This window comes from Pristiophorus japonicus, chromosome 23, assembly GCF_044704955.1.
Source record: "Pristiophorus japonicus isolate sPriJap1 chromosome 23, sPriJap1.hap1, whole genome shotgun sequence".
Taxonomy (NCBI): Eukaryota; Metazoa; Chordata; class Chondrichthyes; family Pristiophoridae; genus Pristiophorus; species Pristiophorus japonicus.
Genome location: NC_091999.1, coordinates 920 through 25,257, shown reverse-complemented (window position 1 = coordinate 25,257; position 24,338 = coordinate 920). Strand labels below are relative to the sequence as shown.

At 56.5% G+C, this 24,338-nt stretch overlaps 1 protein-coding gene across 1 annotated transcript; it reads left to right on the top strand.

The window, feature by feature from the left end:
* Positions 1 to 863: 863 nt before the first annotated feature.
* LOC139235673 (E3 ubiquitin-protein ligase RNF31-like) lies at positions 864 to 23,639 on the top strand (the record flags this gene model as incomplete). The annotated part of the gene is made up of 5 exons (XM_070866713.1): positions 864 to 1,206; positions 6,661 to 6,807; positions 8,425 to 8,580; positions 16,222 to 16,290; positions 23,570 to 23,639. Coding segments are annotated over exons 1-5 (628 nt in total), but the record flags the coding sequence as incomplete, so codon positions are not given.
* Between the last annotated feature and the right edge of the window lie 699 nt (positions 23,640 to 24,338).

Here is a 24,338-nt window from a genome sequence, read left to right as displayed (position 1 = left end):
GGTTTAGCATGACTTCCTTGTTTTTGTGCTCAGAGCCCTTATTTATAAAGCAAAGAATCCCATACGCTTTCTCAACCGCCTTAACCCAAACAAAACGAGCGGGAACTATCAGCCCGAGTGAAAAGTCTCCAACGCACCTCATAAAGAAAGATTTGGATTTATATAGCACCTTTCACCACCTCCGAACGTCTCAAAGCGCTTTACAGCCGATGAAGGTGCGATATAAAATGAGGGGGTTGTCTTATGAGGAACGGTTGAGCAGGTTGGGCCTCTACTCATTGGAGTTCAGAAGAATGAGAGGTGATCTTATTGAAACGTGTAAGATTCTGAGGGGGCTCGACAGGGTGGATGCAGAGAGAATGTTTCCCCTCGTGGGGGAATCTAGAACTAGGGGGCATAGTCTCAGAATAAGGGGCCGCCCATTTAAAACTGAGATGAGGAGGAATTTCTTCTCTCAGAGGGTTGTAAATCTGTGGAATTCTCTGCCCCAGAGAGCTGTGGGGGCTGGGTCATTGAATATATTTAAGGTGGAGATAGACAGATTTTTGAGCGATAAGGGAGTGAAGGGTTATGGGGAGCGGGCGGGGAAGTGGAGCTGAGTCCATGATCGGATCAGCCGTGATCGTATTGAATGGCGGAGCAGGCTCGAGGGGCCGAATGGCCGACTCCTGCTCCTGTTTCTGATGTTCTGAGTCCGTGCTGTGTCTGTATGTCAGGGGTCGGGTGAGAATGGGATCGGCCCATGAACCTTTAATGGTGGCCCCCTGTCTAATTCGCTCTGTTTTTTTTCCTTTGCAGGGAGGCTCCTGTTGGGGACTCGGGTCGGACGTTAGCCGAGGCCTGGCTCGGCGGGGGCGGGGGCGGGGGGGGGGTGGTGTGCGATTAATTGAGGGCCCGGTCCGTGGATCAGGGGGCGACTGCACCCGTGTGTGTGTGTGGGCCTGCGGGACTTGCTTGCCCCCCCGGACCCGAGGATACCAGGAGAGAGGGCGGAAGGGGGGGGCTGCCCTCCCCGGGACCATGAGCGAGGACGAGGGCCACCGTGTGCTTGACCTGCGGGAGCGGGCGATCCAGGCCCTGACTGCCGCCTCGGCCCAGCCCCCGACCGGCCTGCTGCAGGACATCATCGCCATGGCTCAACCGCTGGAGGACAAGTACCACCAGGTGGATGTGACCCGCGTCCTGCGGGAGAACGTGACAGTCAAGGTGAGGGGCGGGCGGGGGGGCGGGGGAAACACGGCGGAACGTTCTGGAGTCGCGCGCTCTGGGCGCGGAACGTTCCGGAGTCGCGCTTTCACCGCCAACGCGCGCCGCCCCGCCCCGCCCCCGTCCCGCCATGGTGCCCGACGACGGCTAGCGGTGTTCCGTTGCTGAGCGAGGGAGAAAGGGATCGATCGAGCGATGGCAGGCCCGTCGGGCCGAACCTCGCTGCTGGGAAAATTACTGGGAAAACCTTCTGCCGGACGGGATAAATCTTCATTTTGGATTAATCGGGGGCGGGGGGGCAGACAGACGCAGAATACCGTGGACGCTGGAACCGGGAATATAAAAAAAAAACCAAATCTCAGCGGGCCAGGCAGCGCCCCTGTGGCGAGGGATCAGCGTTAACCTTTGGGGTCAGCAGCCCTCGGTCGGAACAGGAGCGTGTTGGGGAAAGCACAGACCCTGAAGGAGGGGCACTGACCGGGAGAAGGGGCTGAATTCAAACGGTCGTGACCGAGGTTGGAAAGACAGTGGTCGGGATAGGGTGTGAATGGTGGGATCATGCCCGGCGGCCATGACAGACAAGGAGAGAAAAAAACAAACAGGCTCTGAGGGGGGGGGGGGGAGAAGGGAGCTAATGGTGGGCTCCGAATTGTTGAACTCGATGTTGAGTGCCGGAGGCTGTCGAGTGTCTAATCGAAAGATGAGGTGCTGTTGCGTTGAGCTACGTTGGAACAGTGTCGGAGACCGAGAGGGAGTGGAGTGAGGAATTAAAGTGACGAACTCCCGCCATTACCATTTGAATTTGGCCCATTCTCCCTGTTCGAAACATCGAAAATAGGTGCAGGAGTCGGCCATTCGGCCCTTCTAGCCTGCACCGCCATTCAATGAGTTCATGGCTGAACATGCAACTTCAGTACCCCCTTCCTGCTTTCACGCCATACCCCTTGATCCCCCGAGTAGTAAGGACTTCATCTAACTCCTTTTTGAATATATTTAGTGGATTGGCCTCAACAACTTTCTGTGGTAGAGAATTCCACAGGTTCACCACTCTCTGGGTGAAGAAATTCCTCCTCATCTCGGTCCTAAATGGCTTGCCCCTTATCCTCAGACTGTGACCTCTGGTTCTGGACTTCCCCAACATTGGGAACATTCTTCCTGCATCTAACCTGTCTAAACCCGTCAGAATTTTAAACGTTTCTATGAGGTCCCCTCTCATTCTTCTGAACTCCAGTGAATACAGGCCCAGTTGATCCAGTCTTTAGTGATAGGTCAGTCCCGCCATCCCAGGAATCTGTCTGGTGAACCTTCGCTGCACTCCCTCAATAGCAAGAATGTCCTTCCTCAAGTTAGGAGACCAAAACTGTACACAATACTCCAGGTGTGGCCTCACCAATGCCCTGTACAACTGTAGCAACACCTCCCTGCCCCTGTACTCAAATCCCCTTGCTATGAAGGCCAACATGCCATTTGCTTTCTTAACCGCCTGCTGTACCTGCATGCCAACCTTCAATGACTGATGTACCATGACACCCAGGTCTCTTTGCACCTCCCCTTTTCCGAATGTCACCATTCAGATAATAGTCTGTCTCTCTGTTTTTACCACCAAAGTGGATAACCTCACATCTATCCACATTATACTTCATCTGCCATGCATTTGCCCACTCACCTAACCTATCCAAGTCGCTCTGCAGCCTCATAGCATCCTCCTCGCAGCTCACACTGCCACCCAACTTAGTGTCATCCGCAAATTTGGAGATACTACATTTAATCCCCTCGTCTAAATCATTAATGTACAGTGTAAACAGCTGAGGCCCCAGCACAGAACCTTGTGGTACCCCACTAGTCACTGCCTGCCATTCTGAAAAGTACCCATTTACTCCTACTCTTTGCTTCCTGTCTGACAACCAGTTCTCAATCCACGTCAGCACACTAACCCCAATCCCATGTGCTTTAACTTTGCACATTAATCTCTTGTGTGGGACCTTGTCGAAAGCCTTCTGAAAGTCCAAATATACCACATCAACTGGTTCTCCCTTGTCCACTCTACTGGAAACATCCTCAAAAAATTCCAGAAGATTTGTCAAGCATGATTTCCCTTTCACAAATCCATGCTGACTTGGACCTATATTGTCTCTCTAATCTCTCCTGTCTTTCCCCCCCCCCCCCCCCCCCCTATCACAGACCTTCCCTGTTGTCCTGCCCTCCCCTCCCCCTTTCAGTGCTCCCTCAGGATCTGTTCTTTTCCCAACGGAGGGCCGCTGACCCAGAACGTTAACGCTGCTTCCCCTCCACAGATGCTGCCTGATCAGCGGAAATCCACAGTTCCCTGAAGGTAGCAGGCCAGGTGGATAAGGTGGTTACGAAGGCAGACGGAATACTTGCCTTTATTGGCCGAGGCACAGAATACAAGAGCAGGGGGGTTATGCTTGAACTGTATAAAACACTGGTTAGGCCACAGCTGGAGTACTGCGTGCACAGTTCTGGTCACCACATTACAGGAAGGATGTGATTGCACTGGAGAGGGTACAGAGGAGATTTACCAGGATGTTGCCTGGACTGGAGAATTTTAGCGATGAGGAAAGATTGGATAGGCTGGGGTTGTTTTCTTTGGAACAGAGGAGGCTGAGGGGAGACCTGATTGAGGTGTATAAAATGATGAGGGGCCTGGATAAAGTGGATAGGACGGACCTGTTTCCCTTAGCAGGGGGGTCAACAACCAGGGGGCATAGATTGAAAGTAATTTGGGGGGAGGTTTAGAGGAGATTTGAGGGGAAATGTCTTCACCCAGAGGGCGGTGGGGGTCTGGGGTGGAACTCACGGCCTGAAAGGGGGGGTAGAGGCAGAAACCCTCACCACATTTAAAAAGTACCTGGATGTGCCCCTGAAGTGCCGTAACCCACAGGGCTACGGACCCAGAGCGGGAAAGTGGGATTAGGCCGGATAGCTCTTGGTCGGCCAGTGTGGACACGATGGGCCGAATGGCCTCCCTCCGTATGGTAAATTTCTGTGATTCTATGCTCTCAGTGGAACTGCACTCACCTGGTTCCGTCCCTCCTATCTCCCATCTACATGTTGGCCCTTGGTGTCATTATCCGAAAACACAGCCTCAGTTTCCACATGTACGCTGAGACACCCAGCGCTACCTCACCCTCCCTTCTCTCCACCCCTCCTCGGTCTCTCAATTGTCAGGCTGCCTGTCCCACATCCAGTTCTGGGCGAGCAGAAATTTCTTCCAATTCAATATTGGGAAGACCGAAGCCATTGTTTTCAGTCCCCGCCACAAACTCCGTTCCCCAGCCTCCGACTCCATCCCTCTCCCCAACTCCCGTCTGAGGCTGAACCAGACTGTTCGCAACCTTGGCATCATATTTGACCCTGAAATGAGCTTCGGACCACATAATCCGCAGCATCACTAAGACCGCCTATTTCCACCTCCGTAACACCGCCCGTCTCCGCCTCCTGCCTCAGCTCATCCGCTGCTGAAACCCTCATCCGTGCCTTTGTTACCGCTAGACTTGACTATCCCAACGCACTCCTGGCTGGCCTCCCACATTGTACCCCACGTAAACTCGAGGTGATCCAAAACTCGGCTGCCCCGTGTCCTAACTCGCACCAAGTCCCGCTTACCCATCACCCCCTGTGCTCACTGCCCCCGTGTCCTAACTCGCACCGAGTCCCACTCACCCATCACCCCCTGTGCTCGCTGCCCCGTGTCCTAACTCACACCAAGTCCCACTCACCCATCACCCCCTGTGCTCGCTGCCCCGTGTCCTAACTCACACCAAGTCCCACTCACCCATCACCCCCTGTGCTCACTGCCCCGTGTCCTAACTCGCACCAAGTCCCGCTCACCCATCACTCCCTGTGCTCGCTGCCTCGTGTCCTAACTCACACCCAGTCCCGCTCACCCATCACCCCCTGTGCTCACTGCCCCGTGTCCTAACTCACACCCAGTCCCACTCACCCATCACCCGCTGTGCTCACTGCCCCGTGTCCTAACTCGCACCAAGTCCCGCTCACCCATCACCCCCTGTGCTCACTGCTCCGTGTCCTAACTCACACCAAGTCCCGCTCACCCATCACCCCCTGTGCTCACTGCTCCGTGTCCTAACTCGCACCGAGTCCCGCTCACCCATCACCCCCTGTGCTCACTGCTCCGTGTCCTAACTCACACCCAGTCCCGCTCACCCATCACCCCCTGTGCTCACTGCTCCGTGTCCTAACTCACACCAAGTCCCGCTCACCCATCACCCCCTGTGCTCACTGCTCCGTGTCCTAACTCACACCCAGTCCCGCTCACCCATCACCCCCTGTGCTCGCTGACCTACATTGGCTCCCGGTTAAGCAATGCCTCGATTTCAAAATTCTCATCCTTGTTTACAAATCCCTCCATGGCCCTCGCCCCCTCCCTATCTCTGTAATCTCCTCCAGCCCCACAACCCCCCGAGATGTCTGCACTCCTCTAATTCTGCCCTTCTGAGCATCCCTGATTATAATCGCTCCACCATCGGTGGCCGTGCCTTCTGTTGCCTGGGCCCCAAGCTCTGGAACTCCCGCCCTAAACCTCTCCGTCTCTCTACCTCTCTCTCCTCCTTCAAGACGCTCCTTAAAACCGACTTCTTTGACCAAGATTTTGGTCATCGGTGCTAATATCTCCTTATGTGACTCGGGTGTCAAATTTTGACCAATTGAAACTCCTTGGGATGTGTTTACTGTATTAAAGATGCTGTTTAAATGCAAGTTGTTAGTTGATGGGACAGTGTAGAGGGAATTTTACTCTGTATCTAACCCCGTGCTGTACCTGCCCTGGGAGTGTTTGATGGGACAGTGTAGAGGGAATTTTACTCTGTATCTAACCCCGTGCTGTACCTGCCCTGGGAGTGTTTGATGGGACAGTGCAGAGGGAGCTTTACTCTGTATTTAAAATAGAAAAGCAGAGTATTTTTAAATGGTGAGAGATTGAGAAATGTTGGTGTTCAGAGGGACCTGGGTGTCCTTGTACACCAATCACTGAAAGTTAACATGCAGGTACAGCAAGTGATTAAGAAAGCAAATGGTATGTTGGCCTTTATTACAGGAGGATTTGAGTCTAAGAGTAAAGACGTCTTACTGCGATTATATCGGGCCCTGGTGAGACCACACCTGGAGTATTGTGTACAGTTTGGGTCTCCTTACCTAAGGAAGGATATACTTGCCATAGAGGGAGTGCAGCGAAGGTTCACCAGACTGATTCCTGGGATGGGGGGATTGTCCTATGAGGAGAGATTGAGCAGACTTGGCCGATATTCTCTGGAGTTTAGAAGAATGAGGTGATCTCATTGAAACATACAACATTCTTACAGGGTTTGACAGGGTAGATGCAGGGAGGGTGTTTCCCCCGGGCTGGGGAGTCTAGAACCAGGGCCTACTCCTGCTCCTAATTCTTATGTTCTTATGTTTCTGTTCTGAGTGCAGCCGAGTCAGGGGCTGGAGGCTGTCAGTAGGGCCTTCAACATCCTGGACAAGTACGGGCGGAACCTACTCTCGCCAACAAAGCCCAAGTTCTGGAGGGCAGTGAAGTTTAACAACCCTGTCTTCAAAACCACCGTGGATGGAATCCAGGTAAAGTACTGAGAGACACCAGTCAGTGTACAGATATCTCCCTGAGGGAGAGGGACTGAGAGACACCAGTCAGTGTACAGATATCTCCCTGAGGGAGAGGGACTGAGAGACACCAGTCAGTGTACAGATATCTCCCTGAGGGAGAGGGACTGAGAGACACCAGTCAGTGTACAGATATCTCCCTGAGGGAGAGGGACTGAGAGACACCAATCAGTGTACAGATATCTCCCTGAGGGAGAGGGACTGAGAGACACCAGTCAGTGTACAGATATCTCCCTGAGGGTGAGGGACTGAGAGACACCAGTCAGTGTACAGATATCTCCCTGAGGGAGAGGGACTGAGAGACACCAGTCAGTGTACAGATATCTCCCTGAGGGTGAGGGACTGAGAGACACCAGTCAGTGTACAGATATCTCCCTGAGGGAGAGGGACTGAGAGATACCAGTCAGTGTACAGATATCTTCCTGAGGGAGAGGGACTGAGAGACACCAGTCAATGTACAGATATCGCCCTGAGGGAGAGGGGACTGAGAGACACCAGTCAGTGTACAGATATCTCCCTGAGGGAGAGGGACTGAGAGACACCAGTCAGTGTACAGATATCTCTCTGAGGGAGAGGGGACTGAGAGACACCAGTCAGTGTACAGATATCTCCCTGAGGGAGAGGGACTGAGAGACACCAGTCAGTGTACAGATATCTCCCTGAGGGAGAGGGACTGAGAGATACCAGTCAGTGTACAGATATCTCCCTGAGGGAGAGGGACTGAGAGATACCAGTCAGTGTACAGATATCTCCCTGAGGGAGAGGGACTGAGAGACACCAGTCAGTGTACAGATATCTCCCTGAGGGAGAGGGGACTGAGAGGCACCAGTCAGTGTACAGATATCTCCCTGAGGGAGAGGGACTGAGAGACACCAGTCAGGGTACAGATATCTCCCTGAGGGAGAGGGGACTGAGAGACACCAGTCAGTGTACAGATATCTCCCTGAGGGAGAGGGGACTGAGAGACACCAGTCAGTGTACAGATATCTCCCTGAGGGAGAGGGGACTGAGAGACACCAGTCAGTGTACAGATATCTCCCTGAGGGAGAGGGGACTGAGAGACACCAGTCAGTGTACAGATATCTCCCTGAGGGAGAGGGACTGAGAGACACCAGTCAGTACACAGATATCTCCCTGAGGGAGAGAGGGACTGAGAGACAGCAGTCAGTACACAGATATCTCCCTGAGGGAGAGGGACTGAGAGACACCAGTCAGTGTACAGATATCTCCCTGAGGGAGAGGGGACTGAGAGACACCAGTCAGTGTACAGATATCTCCCTGAGGGAGAGGGACTGAGAGACACCAGTCAGTACACAGATATCTCCCTGAGGGAGAGGGGACTGAGAGACACCAGTCAGTGTACAGATATCTCCCTGAGGGAGAGGGACTGAGAGACACCAGTCAGTGTACAGATATCTCCCTGAGGGAGAGGGACTGAGAGACACCAGTCAGTGTACAGATATCTCCCTGAGGGAGAGGGGACTGAGAGACACCAGTCAGTGTACAGATATCTCCCTGAGGGAGAGAGGCCCAGAAAGTCGGCCAGGTTTTACCTCTGCGTTGCGTGGTTTCCAGGGCAGCCGGGACATCTTGCGGCAGTACGGATATACCGTGGAGCAGAGCGACGGGATGTGTTTCCCGGAGGACGTGCCGGAGCCTGACCGGAGGAAAGTGGCCGCTGTGACCATCGAGGTGGCCATGCTTCAGCTCGAACTGGAGCTGCTTCACAAGGTGAGGCTCGAGTGGCTGGCATTCTGATGCATAATGGTGGGGTGGGTTACCAGGGCCCAGGAATGACACTCGGGTTAGTGACTGTCAAGTGCTGGCGACTGGCCACGTTGCTTCACTCAGAAGTGGAGGGGCGACAACATCGCATGCGCCTCGAGGTGTAACTCGGCAAAGCCTGCCCAGAGGGCCTCACATCTCTACTCTTCGGTGTGGAGAAAAGCCAACGTTTGAAGGCCAGTGAGTTGCTCCTGAGTTGAGGCCTGATTGGGTAGGCCTCAAACGCTGAACCTGCCTCCTTTGCAGTTGGTATTTGCTGGAAACCCTTGCAAAATTATCAGCAGTTGGACCACACGCACCTATCAGCTCCTCCATCACCTTTTTCCTTCCAAGGCCGTCCCTCGGAGTCGAGGATGACTTGCTTCCACACTGATATGAGTTCTCAGGTGACAGACCAATGCGGGACCGACAGTGTCTCTGTCACGGTGAAGGGCAGACGTGGGTTGAAGGGACGGGTGGCTGGGAAGCTTGGGTTTGTCGTGTGCTCTTTCCGCTGCCTGCGCTTGGTTTCCGCTTGCTCCTGACGAAGAGATGCGAGGTGCTCAGCGCCTTCCTGGATTCTTCTCCTCCACTTAGGGCGGACTGGTCTTTGGCCAGGGATTCCCAGGAGTCGGTGGGGATGTAGCATTTTTATCAGGGAGGCTTTGAGGGTGGTCCCTTGCAACGTTTCCTCTTCCCACCTGGAGCTCACTTGCCGAGTGGGAGTTCCGAGTAGAGCGCTTGCTTTGGGAGTCTCGTGTCAGACATGCGGACACTGTGGCCCCGCCCAGCCGAGCTGGTCGAGTGTGTGTGGTCAGTGCGTTGATGTTGGCCTGGTCGAGGACGCTAACGTTGGTGCGTCTGTCCTCCCAGGGGATTTGCAGGATCTTGTGGAGACATCGTTGGTGGTATTTCTCCAGTGATTTGAGGTGTCTGCTGTACATGGTCCATGTCTCTGAGCCACACAGTGTATCCCACTCTCAGATAGCAGCTCGTCCATCACCCACAGACAGTGTGTCCCACTCTCAGATACCTGCTCCATCACCCACACACAGTGTGTCCCACTCTCAGATACCTGCTCCATCACCCACACACAGTGTGTCCCACTCTCAGATACCTGCTCCATCACCCACACACAGTGTGTCCCACTCTCAGATACCTGCTCCTCCATCACCCACACACAGTGTGTCCCACTCTCAGATACCTGCTCCATTACCCACACAGTGTGTCCCACTCTCAGATACCTGCTCCTCCATCACCCACACACAGTGTGTCCCACTCTCAGATACCTGCTCCTCCATCACCCACACACAGTGTGTCCCACTCTCAGATACCTGCTCCCCCATCACCCACACACAGTGTGTCCCACTCTCAGATACCTGCTCCTCCATCACCCACACAGTGTGTCCCACTCTCAGATACTTGCTCCATTACCCACACAGTGTGTCCCACTCTCAGATACCTGCTCCATCACACACACACAGTGTGTCCCACTCTCAGATACCTGCTCCTCCATCACCCACACACAGTGTGTCCCACTCTCAGATACCTGCTCCCCCATCACCCACGCACAGTGTGTCCCACTCTCAGATACCTGCTCCTCCATCACCCACACACAGTGTGTCCCACTCTCAGATACCTGCTCCTCCATCACCCACACACAGTGTGTCCCACTCTCAGATACCTGCTCCTCCATCACCCACACAGTGTGTCCCACTCTCAGATACCTGCTCCTCCATCACCCCCACACAGTGTGTCCCACTCTCAGATACCTGCTCCTCCATCACCCACACACAGTGTGTCCCACTCTCAGATACCTGCTCCCCCATCACCCACGCACAGTGTGTCCCACTCTCAGATACCTGCTCCTCCATCACCCACACACAGTGTGTCCCACTCTCAGATACCTGCTCCTCCATCACCCACACACACTGTGTCCCACTCTCAGATACCTGCTCCTCCATCACCCACACACAGTGTGTCCCACTCTCAGATACCTGCTCCTCCATCACCCACACAGTGTGTCCCACTCTCAGATACCTGCTCCTCCATCACCCACACACAGTATGTCCCACTCTCAGATACCTGCTCCTCCATCACCCACACAGTGTGTCCCACTCTCAGATACCTGCTCCTCCATCACCCACACACAGTATGTCCCACTCTCAGATACCTGCTCCTCCATCACCCACACAGTGTGTCCCACTCTCAGATACCTGCTCCTCCATCACCCACACAGTGTGTCCCACTCTCAGATACCTGCTCCTCCATCACCCACACAGTGTGTCCCACTCTCAGATACCTGCTCCTCCATCACCCACACAGTGTGTCCCACTCTCAGATACCTGCTCCTCCATCACCCACACACAGTGTGTCCCACTCTCAGATACCTGCTCCCCCATCACCCACACACACTGTGTCCCACTCTCAGATACCTGCTCCTCCATCACACACACACAGTGTGTCCCACTCTCAGATACCTGCTCCTCCATCACCCACACAGTGTGTCCCACTCTCAGATACCTGCTCCTCCATCACCCACACACAGTGTGTCCCACTCTCTGATACCTGCTCCTCCATCACCCACACACAGTGTGCCCCACTCTCAGATACCTGCTCCTCCATCACCCACACACAGTGTGTCCCACTCTCTGATACCTGCTCCTCCATCACCCACACAGTGTGTCCCACTCTCAGATACCAGCTCCTCCATCACCCACACAGTGTGTCCCACTCTCAGATACCTGCTCCTCCATCACCCACACACAGTGTGTCCCACTCTCAGATACCTGCTCCTCCATCACCCACACACAGTGTGTCCCACTCTCAGATACCTGCTCCTCCATCACCCACAAACAGTGTATCCCACTCTCAGATACCTGCTCCATCACCCACACACAGTGTGTCCCACTCTCAGATACCTGCTCCATTACCCACACAGTGTGTCCCACTCTCAGATACCTGCTCCATTACCCACACACAGTGTGTCCCACTCTCAGATACCTGCTCCTCCATCACCCACACAGTGTGTCCCACTCTCAGATACCTGCTCCTCCATCACCCACACACAGTGTGTCCCACTCTCAGATACCTGCTCCTCCATCACCCACACACAGTGTGTCCCACTCTCAGATACCTGCTCCTCCATCACCCACACAGTGTGTCCCACTCTCAGATACCTGCTGCTCCATCACCCACACAGTGTGTCCCACTCTCAGATACCTGCTCCCCCATCACCCACACAGTGTGTCCCACTCTCAGATACCTGCTCCTCCATCACCCACACACAGTGTGTCCCACTCTCAGATACCTGCTCCTCCATCACCCACACACAGTGTGTCCCACTCTCAGATACCTGCTCCATCACCCACACACAGTGTGTCCCACTCTCAGATACCTGCTCCTCCATCACCCACACACAGTGTGTCCCACTCTCAGATACCTGCTCCATTACCCACACAGTGTGTCCCACTCTCAGATACCTCCTCCATCACCCACACACAGTGTGTCCCACTCTCAGATACCTGCTCCTCCATCACCCACACACAGTGTGTCCCACTCTCAGATACCTGCTCCCCCATCACCCACGCACAGTGTGTCCCACTCTCAGATACCTGCTCCTCCATCACCCACACACAGTGTGTCCCACTCTCAGATACCTGCTCCTCCATCACCCACACACAGTGTGTCCCACTCTCAGATACCTGCTCCTCCATCACCCACACTGTGTGTCCCACTCTCAGATACCTGCTCCTCCATCACCCACACACAGTATGTCCCACTCTCAGATACCTGCTCCTCCATCGCCCACACACAGTGTGTCCCACTCTCAGATACCTGCTCCTCCATCACCCACACAGTGTGTCCCACTCTCAGATACCTGCTCCTCCATCACCCACACAGTGTGTCCCACTCTCAGATACCTGCTCCTCCATCACCCACACAGTGTGTCCCACTCTCAGATACCTGCTCCTCCATCACCCACACATAGTGTGTCCCACTCTCAGATACCTGCTCCCCCATCACCCACACACACTGTGTCCCACTCTCAGATACCTGCTCCTCCATCACCCACACACAGTGTATCCCACTCTCAGATACCTGCTTCATCACCCACACACAGTGTGTCCCACTCTCAGATACCTGCTCCATTACCCACACAGTGTGTCCCACTCTCAGATACCTGCTCCATTACCCACACACAGTGTGTCCCACTCTCAGATAGCTGCTCCTCCATCACCCACACAGTGTGTCCCACTCTCAGATACCTGCTTCTCCATCACCCACACAGTGTGTCCCACTCTCAGATACCTGCTACTCCATCACCCACACAGTGTGTCCCACTCTCAGATACCTGCTCCTCCATTACCCACACACAGTGTGTCCCACTCTCAGATACCTGCTCCTCCATCACCCACACACAGTGTGTCCCACTCTCAGATACCTGCTCCTCCATCACCCACACAGTGTGTCCCACTCTCAGATACCTGCTCCTCCATCACCCACACAGTGTGTCCCACTCTCAGATACCTGCTCCTCCATCACCCACACAGTGTGTCCCACTCTCAGATACCTGCTCCTCCATCACCCACACACAGTGTGTCCCACTCTCAGATACCTGCTCCTCCATTACCCACACACAGTGTGTCCCACTCTCAGATACCTGCTCCATCACCCACACACAGTGTGTCCCACTCTCAGATACCTGCTCTTCCATCACCCACACACAGTGTGTCCCACTCTCAGATACCTGCTCCTCCATCACCCACACACAGTGTGTCCCACTCTCAGATACCTGCTCCTCCATCACCCACACACAGTGTGTCCCACTCTCAAATACCTGCTGCTCCATCACCCACACAAGTGCGTCCCACTCTCAGATATCTGCTCCCCCATCACCCACACACAGTGTGTCCCACTCTCAGATACCTTCTCCTCCATCACCCACACACAGTGTGTCCCACTCTCAGCTACCTGCTCCTCCATCACCCACACAGTGTGTCCCATTCTCAGATACCTGCTCCTCCATCACCCACACAGTGTGTCCCACTCTCAGATACCTGCTCCCCCATCACCCACACACACTGTGTCCCACTCTCAGATACCTGCTCCTCCATCACCCACACACAGTGTATCCCACTCTCAGATACCTGCTTCATCACCCACACACAGTGTGTCCCACTCTCAGATACCTGCTCCATTACCCACACAGTGTGTCCCACTCTCAGATACCTGCTCCATTACCCACACACAGTGTGTCCCACTCTCAGATACCTGCTCCTCCATCACCCACACAGTGTGTCCCACTCTCAGATACCTGCTTCTCCATCACCCACACAGTGTGTCCCACTCTCAGATACCTGCTCCTCCATCACCCACACACAGTGTCCCACTCTCAGATACCTGCTCCTCCATCACCCACACAGTGTGTCCCACTCTCAGATACCTGCTCCCCCATCACCCACACACAGTGTGTCCCACTCTCAGATACCTGCTCCCCCATCACCCACACAGTGTGTCCCACTCTCAGATACCTGCTCCTCCATCACCCACACACAGTGTGTCCCACTCTCAGATACCTGCTCCTCCATCACCCACACACAGTGTGTCCCACTCTCAGATACCTGCTCCTCCATCACCCACACACAGTGTGTCCCACTCTCAGATACCTGCTCCTCCATCACCCACACAGTGTGTCCCACTCTCAGATACCTTCTCCTCCATCACCCACACACAGTGTGTCCCACTCTCAGCTACCTGCTCCTCCATCACCCACACAGTGTGTCCCATTCTCAGATACCTGCTCCTCCATCACCCACACAGTGTGTACAACTCTCAGATACCTGCTCCTCCATCACCCACACACACTGTGTCCCACTCTCAGATACCTGCTCCTCCATCACCCACACACAGTGTGTCCCACTCTCAGATACCTGCTCCTCCATCACCCACACAGTGTGTCCCACTCTCAGATACATGCTCCCCCATCACCCACACAGTGTGTCCCACTCTCAGATACCTGCTCCTCCATCACCCACACAGTGTGTCCCACTCTCAGATACCTGCTCCCCCATCACCCACACAGTGTGTCCCACTCTCAGATACCTGCTCCTCCATCACCCACACACAGTGTGTCCCACTCTCAGATACCTGCTCCTCCATCACCCACACACAGTGTGTCCCACTCTCAGATACCTGCTCCATTACCCACACAGTGTGTCCCACTCTCAGATACCTGCTCCATTACCCACACAGTGTGTCCCACTCTCAGATACCTGCTCCTCCATCACCCACACAGTGTGTCCCACTCTCAGATACCTGCTCCATTACCCACACAGTGTGTCCCACTCTCAGATACCTGCTCCATTACCCACACAGTGTGTCCCACTCTCAGATACCTGCTCCATTACCCACACAGTGTGTCCCACTCTCAGATACCTGCTCCATTACCCACACAGTGTGTCCCACTCTCAGATACCTGCTCCATTACCCACACACAGTGTGTCCCACTCTCAGATACCTGCTCCTCCATCACCCACACAGTGTGTCCCACTCTCAGATACCTGCTCCATTACCCACACAGTGTGTCCCACTCTCAGATACCTGCTCCATTACCCACACAGTGTGTCCCACTCTCAGATACCTGCTCCATTACCCACACACAGTGTGTCCCACTCTCAGATACCTGCTCCTCCATCACCCGCACAGTGTGTCCCACTCTCAGATACCTGCTCCATTACCCACACACAGTGTGTCCCACTCTCAGATACCTGCTCCTCCATCACCCACACACAGGAAATGTTGGTGTTCAGAGGGACCTGGGTGTCCTTGTACACCAATCACTGAAAGTTAACATGCAGGTACAGCAAGTGATTAAGAAAGCAAATGATATGTTGGCCTTTATTACAGGAGGACTTGAGTCTCAGAGTAAAGACGTCTTACTGCGATTATATTGTGAGACCACACCTGGAGTATTGTGTACAGTTTGGGTCTCCTTACCTCAGGAAGGATATACTTGTCATAGAGGGAGTGCAACGAAGGTTCACCAGACTGATTCCTGGGATGGGGGGATTGTCCTATGAGGATTGTCCTATGAGTAGGTGCCTTTGCCATCGGAAATGCCCGTCAACAAGGTCGATATTCTCTAGAGTTTAGAAGAATGAGAGGTGATCTCATTGAAACAGACAAAATTCTAACAGGGCTTGACAGGGTAGATGCAGGGAGGGTGTTTCCCCCGGGCTGGGGGGTCTAGAACCAGGGGTCACAGTCTCAGGATAAGGGGTCGGCCATTTAGGACTGAGATGAGGAGAAACTTCTTCACTCAGAGGGGGGTGAATCTTTGGAATTCTCTGCCCCAGAGGGCTGTGAAGGCTCAGTCTTTGAGTATAGTCAAGGCCGAGATCGCTAGATTTTTGGATAGTGAGGGAATCGAGGGATATGGGGACAGTGCAGGAAAGTGGGGTTGAGGTCGAAGGTCAGCCGTGATCTCGTTGAATGGTGGAGCGGGCTCGAGGGGCCGAATGGCCGACTCCTGCTCCTGGATCTTGTGGTGTTGTGACCCGCCTGTTTTGATTTCTCCTTGACACCACTTTCCTTGTTTGTCTGCAGGATGTGCATCCTCACCCGGAGCTCTTCAGCCCATTCCTTCCCGGTGGGGGAGTGTCATCCCAGCCACAGGTACGTCGTCCAAAGCCGCAGGGAGAGTCGGAGAGAGCCTGTGTCGACACAACACCTTCCACCTCCTCGGGAGATCACACAGTGCCTGGCCGCCTGCACATCACTTTGGATATCGTCGTGCAGGGGAACCGCGGCCGCCATTTTGTGGCACAGTGAGATCCCACAAACCGCGCGCGATGACCTGGTTAAACTGCTCTTGTCGTTCTGCTGGCGGAGAGATAAATATTGGCCCCAGGACACCGGGGAAGAACTCCCCGTGCTCTTCTTCAAAATGGTGTTCCGTGGGATCTTTTATCTCCGGCTGAAAAGGCAGTACTGCCCCTCCGACAGTGCGGCGCTCCCTCAGTACTGCCCCTCCGACAGTGCGGCGCTCCCTCAGTACTGCCCCTCCGACAGTGCGGCACTCCCTCAGTACTGCCCCTCCAACAGTGCGGCACTCCCTCAGTACCGCCCCTCCGACAGTGCGGCACTCCCTCAGTACCGCCCCTCCGACAGTGCGGCACTCCCTCAGTACTGCCCCTCCGACAGTGCGGCACTCCCTCAGTACTGCCCCTCCGACAGTGCGGCACTCCCTCAGTACCGCCCCTCCGACAGTGCGGCGCTCCCTCAGTACTGCCCCTCCGACAGTGCGGCACTCCCTCAGTACCGCCCCTCCGACAGTGCGGCACTCCCTCAGTACCGCCCCTTCGACAGTGCGGCACTCCCTCAGTACCGCCCCTCCGACAGTGCGGCGCTCCCTCAGTACTGCCCCTCCGGCAGTGCGGCGCTCCCTCAGTACCGCCCCTCCGACAGTGCGGCACTCCCTCAGTACCGCCCCTTCGACAGTGCGGCACTCCCTCAGTACCGCCCCTCCGACGGTGCGGCGCTCCCTCAGTACCGTCCCTCCGACAGTGCGGCACTCACTCAGTACTGCCCCTCCGACAGTGCGGCGCTCCCTCAGTACTGCCCCTCCGACAGTGCGGCGCTCCCTCAGTACTGCCCCTCCGACAGTGCGGCGCTCCCTCAGTACCGTCCCTCCGACAGTGCGGCGCTCCCTCAGTACTGCCCCTCCGACAGTGCAACGCTCCCTCAGTACAGCCCCTCCGACAGTGCGGCGCTCCCTCAGTACTGCCCCTCCGACAGTGCGGCGCTCCCTCAGTACTGCCCCTCCGACAGTGCGGCGCTCCCTCAGTACTGCCCCTCCGACAGTGCGGCGCTCCCTCAGTACTGCCCCTCCGACAGTGCGGCGCTCCCTCAGTACTGCCCCTCCGACAGTGCGGCGCTCCCTCAGTACTGCCCCTCCGACAGTGCGGCGCTCCCTCAGTACTGCCCCTCCGACAGTGCGGCGCTCCCTCAGTACTGGCGCTGGGTGTGTCAGCCCTGGTTTGTGGGGCTCGAGTCTCTGGAGTGAGGGACTCGATCTCATGACCTTCTGACTTGGAAGGGAGCTTAAGAGTGACCGAGTCAAGGCCCAGAAGGAAGCCATTTAGCCCGTCGCCCTAGCTCTCTCTCTGAAAGAGCCCCAATACCGTGCCCTTTCCCCATCGGCACTGTGTCCTCTCTCTGGAAGAGGCCCTGTGCCCCCTCTCTGGAAGAGCCCCAATACCGTGCCCTTTCCCCATCGGCCTGTGTCCTCTCTCTGGAAGAGGCCCTGTGCCCCCTCTCTGGAAGAGCCCCGATCCCTTGCCCTTTCCCCATCGCCCTGTGTCCTCTCTCTGGAAGAGGCCCTGTGCCCCCTCTCTGGAAGAGCCCCAATACCGTGCCCTTTTCCCATCGCCCTGTGTCCTCTCTCTGGAAGAGGCCCTGTGCCCCCTCTTTGGAAGAGCCCCGATCCCTTGCCCTTTACCCATCGCCGCTGAGTCCTCTCTCTGGAAGAGGCCCTGTGCCCCCTCTCTGGTAGAGGCCCTGTGCCCCCTCTCTGGAAGAGCCCCAATCCCGTGCCCTTTTCCCATCGCCCTGTGTCCTCTCTCTCGAAGAGGCCCTGTGCCCTTTCCCAAGACTTTTCAGACCTCTCCTTCCCTTTCAAGATCTCGTCTGAAAACTAGGCCCAAAAGCCTAGTTGGCTGAACCGCTGCTGTGCTCGGGTGAACGTCTCCATTTGCTGTTGTTCTCTGCGCCGCTGTTCACATCATTACATCGAGTTTACAGCACAGAAACAGGTCATTCAGCCCAACTGGTCTGTGCACCAGCCTCCTCCCAGCCCTTCCTCATCTCACCCCAGCAACAATCCTCCTATTCCTGTCTGCCTCGTGCACTTATCTCGCCTCCCCTCAAGTGTATCAATGGCTGATTGCCTCAACCACTCCCTGTGGCAGCCAGTTCCACATTCTCACCACTCCCTGGGTAAAGGCATTCCTTCTGAATTCCCCATTGGATTTATTCGTGACTGTCCTGTATTTACGGCCGCTGAGAACGTAAAAAATAGGAGCAGGAGTCGGCCATTCGGCCCCTCGAGCCTGCTCCACCATTCAATAAGATCATGGCTGATCCGATCATGGACTCAGCTCCACTTCCCCGCCCGCTCCCCATAACCCTTCACTCCCTTATCGCTCAAAAATCTGACTATCTCCACCTTAAATATATTCAATGACCCAGCCTCCACAGCTCTCTGAGGCAGAGAATTCCACAGATTTACAACCGTCTGAGAGAAGAAATTCCTCCTCAGCTCAGCTTTAAATGGGCGGCCCCTTATTCTGAGACTATGCCCCCTAGTTTTAGTTTCCCCTATGAGTGGAAACATCCTCTCTGCATCCACCCTGTCGAGCCCCCTCATTATCTTATATGTTTCAATAAGATCACCTCTCATTCTTCTGAACTCCAATGAGTAGAGGCCCAACCTCTTCAACCTTTCCTCATAAGTCAACCCCCTCATCCCCGGAATCAACCGAGTGAACCTTCTCTGAACTGCCTCCAATGCAAGTATATCCTTTCGTAAATACGGAGACCAAAACTGCACGCAGTACTCCAGGTGTGGCCTCACCAATACCCTGTGCAGTTGCAGCAGGACTTCCCTGCTTTTATACTCCATCCCCCCTGGCAATAAAGGGGGACTCGCCCACCAGTGGAAACATCTTCTCCACGTCTACCCTATCAAACCCTGGCATCATTTTAAAGCCTCGATCGGGTCACCCTTTAGTCCTGTTTTCTCGAGAATTGAGCCACGGCCAGTTCATCCTCTCCTGATGGTGATCACTCTCAGTTCTGGTCTCACCCTTGTGAATCTGTTTTGCACCTTCTCCAGTGCCCCTGTATCCTTTGGATAATCTGGAGACCAGAACCACGCAAAGTACCGCCAAATGTGCTCTAACCAAGCATCAATACAACTTTAACATGACTTCTCTGCTTTTCAACTGCATCCCTCCAGCAACGATCCCCCCGTGCTTCATTGCTGTTTTTCACGGCCTTGTTAATCTGCCTCGCTACTTTTGGTAATTTGTGTCTAAGACCGAGGATCCATTGGCTTTTTGTAACCTGCTTTTTATTCTAAATTGTAATTTTTTTATTGCAAGCCCTCATCCGTGCCTTTGTTACCTCCAGACTCAACTATCCCAACGCACTCCTGGCTGGACTCCCACGTTCTCCCCGACGTAAACTGGAGGTGATCCAAAACTCGGCTGCCCCCATGTCCTAACTCGCACCCAGTCCCGCTCACCCATCACCCCCTGTGTTCGCTGACCCCGTGTCCTAACTCACACCGGGTCCCACTCACCCATCACCCCCTGTGCTCACTGTCCCATGTCCTAACTCGCACCCAGTCCCGCTCACCCATCACCCCCTGTGCTCACTGTCCCATGTCCTAACTCACACCAAGTCCCGCTCACCCATCACCCCCTGTGCTCGCTGCCCCGTGTCCTAACTCGCACCCAGTCCCGCTCACCCATCACCCCCTGTGTTCGCTGACCCCGTGTCCTAACTCACACCGGGTCCCACTCACCCATCACCCCCTGTGCTCACTGTCCCATGTCCTAACTCGCACCCAGTCCCGCTCACCCATCACCCCCTGTGCTCACTGTCCCATGTCCTAACTCACACCAAGTCCCGCTCACCCATCACCCCCTGTGCTCACTGCCCCGTGTCCTAACTCACACCCAGTCCCGCTCACCCATCACCCCCTATGCTCACTGCCCCGTGTCCTAACTCGCACCCAGTCCCGCTCACCCATCACCCCCTGTGCTCACTGCCCCGTGTCCTAACTCGCACCCAGTCCCGCTCACCCATCACCCCCTGTGCTCACTGCCCCGTGTCCTAACTCACACCAAGTCCCGCTCACCCATCACTCCCTGTGCTCACTGCCCCGTGTCCTAACTCGCACCAAGTCCCGCTCACCCATCACCCCCTGTGCTCACTGTCCCATGTCCTAACTCACACCTAGTCCCGCTCACCCATCACCCCCTGTGCTCACTGCCCCGTGTCCTAACTCACACCAAGTCCCACTCACCCATCACCCCCTGTGCTCACTGTCCTGTGTCCTAACTCGCACCAAGTCCCGCTCACACATCACCCCCTGTGCTCGCTGCCCCGTGTCCTAACTCGCACCAAGTCCCACTCACCCATCACCCCCTGTGCTCACTGCCCCGTGTCCTAACTCGCACCAAGTCCCGCTCACCCATCACCCCCTGTGCTCACTGCCCCGTGTCCTAACTCGCACCGAATCCCACTCACCCATCACCCCCTGTGCTCACTGCCCCGTGTCCTAACTCACACCCAGTCCCGCTCACCCATCACCCCCTGTGCTCACTGCCCCGTGTCCTAACCCGCACTGAATCCCACTCACCCATCACCCCCTGTGCTCACTGCCCCATGTCCTAACTTGCACCGAATCCCACTCACCCATCACCCCCTGTGCTCACTGCCCCATGTCCTAACTTGCACCGAATCCCACTCACCCATCACCCCCTGTGCTCACTGCCCCGTGTCCTAACCCGCACTGAATCCCACTCACCCATCACCCCCTGTGCTCACTGCCCCATGTCCTAACTTGCACCGAATCCCACTCACCCATCACCCCCTGTGCTCACTGCCCCGTGTCCTAACTCGCACCGAATCCCACTCACCCATCACCCCCTGTGCTCACTGCCCTGTGTCCCAACTCGCACCGAGTCCCGCTCACTGCCCCATGTCCTAACTTGCACCAAGTCCCGCTCACCCATCACCCCCTGTGCTCGCTGCCCCGTGTCCTAACTCGCACCAAGTCCCGCTCACCCATCACCCCCTGTGCTCGCTGCCCCCGTGTCCTAACTCACACCGAGTCCCACTCACCCATCACCCCTTGTGCTCACTGCCCCATGTCCTAACTTGCACCAAGTCCCGCTCACCCATCACCCCCTGTGCTCACTGCCCCATGTCCTAACTCACACCGAGTCCCGCTCACCCATCACCCCCTGTGCTCACTGCCCCATGTCCTAACTTGCACCAAGTCCCGCTCACCCATCACCCCCTGTGCTCGCTGCCCCGTGTCCTAACTCGCACCGAGTCCCGCTCACCCATCACCCCCTGTGCTCACTGCCCAAGGTCCTAACTCGCACCCAGTCCCACTCACCCATCACCCCCTGTGCTCGCTGCCCCGTGTCCTAACTCACACCGAGTCCCACTCACCCATCACCCCCTGTGCTCACTGCCCCGTGTCCTAACTCACACCGAGTCCCGCTCACCCGTCACCCCCTGTGCTCGCTGCCTCCGTGTCCTAACTCGCACCGAGTCCCACTCACCCATCACCCCCTGTGCTCGCTGCCCCGTGTCCTAACTCGCACCGAGTCCCGCTCACCCATCACCCCCTGTGCTCGCTGCTCCCATGTCCTAACTCTCACTGAGTCCCGCTCACCAATCACCCCCTGTGCTCGCTGCCCCGTGTCCTAACTCGCACCAAGTCCTAATCACCCATCACCCCCTGTGCTCGCTGCCCCGTGTCCTAACTCGCACCGGGTCCCGCTCACCCATCACCCCCTGTGCTCTCTGCCCCGTGTCCTAACTTGCACCGAGTCCCGCTCACCCATCACCCCCTGTGCTCACTGCCCCGTGTCCTAACTCGCACCCAGTCCCACTCACCCATCACCCCCTGTGCTCGCTGCCTCGTGTCTTAACTCGCACCCAGTCCCACTCACCCATCACCCCCTGTGCTCACTGCCCCGTGTCCTAACTCACATCAAGTCCTGCTCACCCATCACCCCCTGTGCTCACTGCCCCGTGTCTTAACTCGCACCCAGTCCCACTCACCCATCACCCCCTGTGCTCGCTGCCCCGTGTCTTAACTCGCACCCAGTCCCACTCACCCATCACCCCCTGTGCTCACTGCCCCGTGTCCTAACTCGCACCCAGTCCCGCTCACCCATCACCCCCTGTGCTCACTGCCCCGTGTCCTAACTCGCACCGGGTCCCGCTCACCCATCACCCCCTGTGCTCACTGCCCCGTGTCCTAACTCGCACCGGGTCCCGCTCACCCATCACCCCCTGTGCTCACTGCACCGTGTCCTAACTCGCACTGGGTCCCGCTCACCCATCACCCTCTGTGCTCACTGCCCCATGTCCTAACTCGCACCAAGTCCCGCTCACCCATCACCCCCTGTGCTCACTGCCCCATGTCCTAACTCGCACCCAGCCCCGCTCACCCATCACCCCCTGTGCTCACTGCCCCGTGGCCTTACTAGCACCGAGTCCCGCTCACCCATCACTCACTGCCCCCGTGGCCTAACTCGCACCCAGTCCCACTCACCCATCAGCCCCTGTGCTCACTGCCCCCATGTCCTAACTCGCACCCAGTCCCACTCACCCATCACCCTCTGTGCTCACTGGCCTACATTGGCTCCCGGTTAAGCAACGCCTCGATTTCAAAATTCTCATCCTTGTTTGCAAATCCCTCCATGGCCCTCGCCCCTCCCTATCTCTGTAATCTCCTCCAGCCCCACAACCCTTCCCCCCCCCCCACCCCCCGAGATGTCTGCGCTCCTCTAATTCTGCCCCCCTGAGCATCCCTGATTATAATCGCTCCACCATCGGTGGCCGTGTCTTCTGTTGCCTGGGCCCCAAGCTCTGGAACTCCCTCCCTAAACCTCTCCACCACTCGACCTCTCTCTCCTCCTTCAAGACGCTCCTTAAAACCTACCTCTGTGACCCAGCTTTTGGTCACCTGTCCCAATTTCTCCTTGTGGGTCTCGGGGTCAAACTGTTTTGTCTCCTGTGATGCACCTTGGACGTTTCACTACGTTAAAGGCGCTATTTCAATACAGGTTGTTTGTAAAGACTGTAACCATTTTGCTCTGCCACCGTTGCAGACTGACGGATCTGTGTGTCTCTCTCTCCCCAGTCAGTGGAGCAGGCCCCATCACTCACAGACTCTGATTCACAGGAACCCTCGCAGGCTGCAGTCACAGCAGGTAAGAGGCAGAGACCCGTTTAATTCTCACACCCCCCCTCCCCCTCTCGTGTCCCCCTCTCGCCCCCCCCCACCTCCCTCTCGCCCCCCTCCCCCCTCTCGCCCCCCCTCCCCCCTCTCGCCCCCCCTCCCCCCTCTCGTCCCCCCTCTCGCCCCATCTCCCCCCTCTCGCCCCCCCTACCTCCCTCTCGCCCCCCCTACCTCCCTCTCGCCCCCCTACCTCCCTCTCGCCCCCCCTACCTCCCTCTCGCCCCCCCTACCTCCCTCTCGCCCCCCCTACCTCCCTCCCTCTCGCCCCCCCTACCTCCCTCTCGACCCCCTACCTCCCTCTCGCCCCCCCTACCTCCCTCTCGCCCCCCCTACCTCCCTCTCGCCCCCCCTACCTCCCTCTCGCCCCCCCTACCTCCTCTCGTGTCCCCTACCTCCCTCTCGCTCCCCCCTCTCGCGCCCCCCTACCTCCCTCTCGCCCCCCCACCTCCCTCTCGCTCCCCCTCTCGCGCCCCCCTACCTCCCTCTCGCCCCCCCTACCTCCCTCTCGCCCCCCTACCTCCCTCTCGCCCCCCCTACCTCCCTCTCGTGTCCCCCTCTCGCCCCCCCACCTCCCTCTCGCTCCCCCCCTCTCGCGCCCCCCACCTCCCTCTCCCCCCCCCCTCTCGCGCCCCCCTCCCCCCCTCTCGCGCCCCCCTCCCCCCCCTCTCGC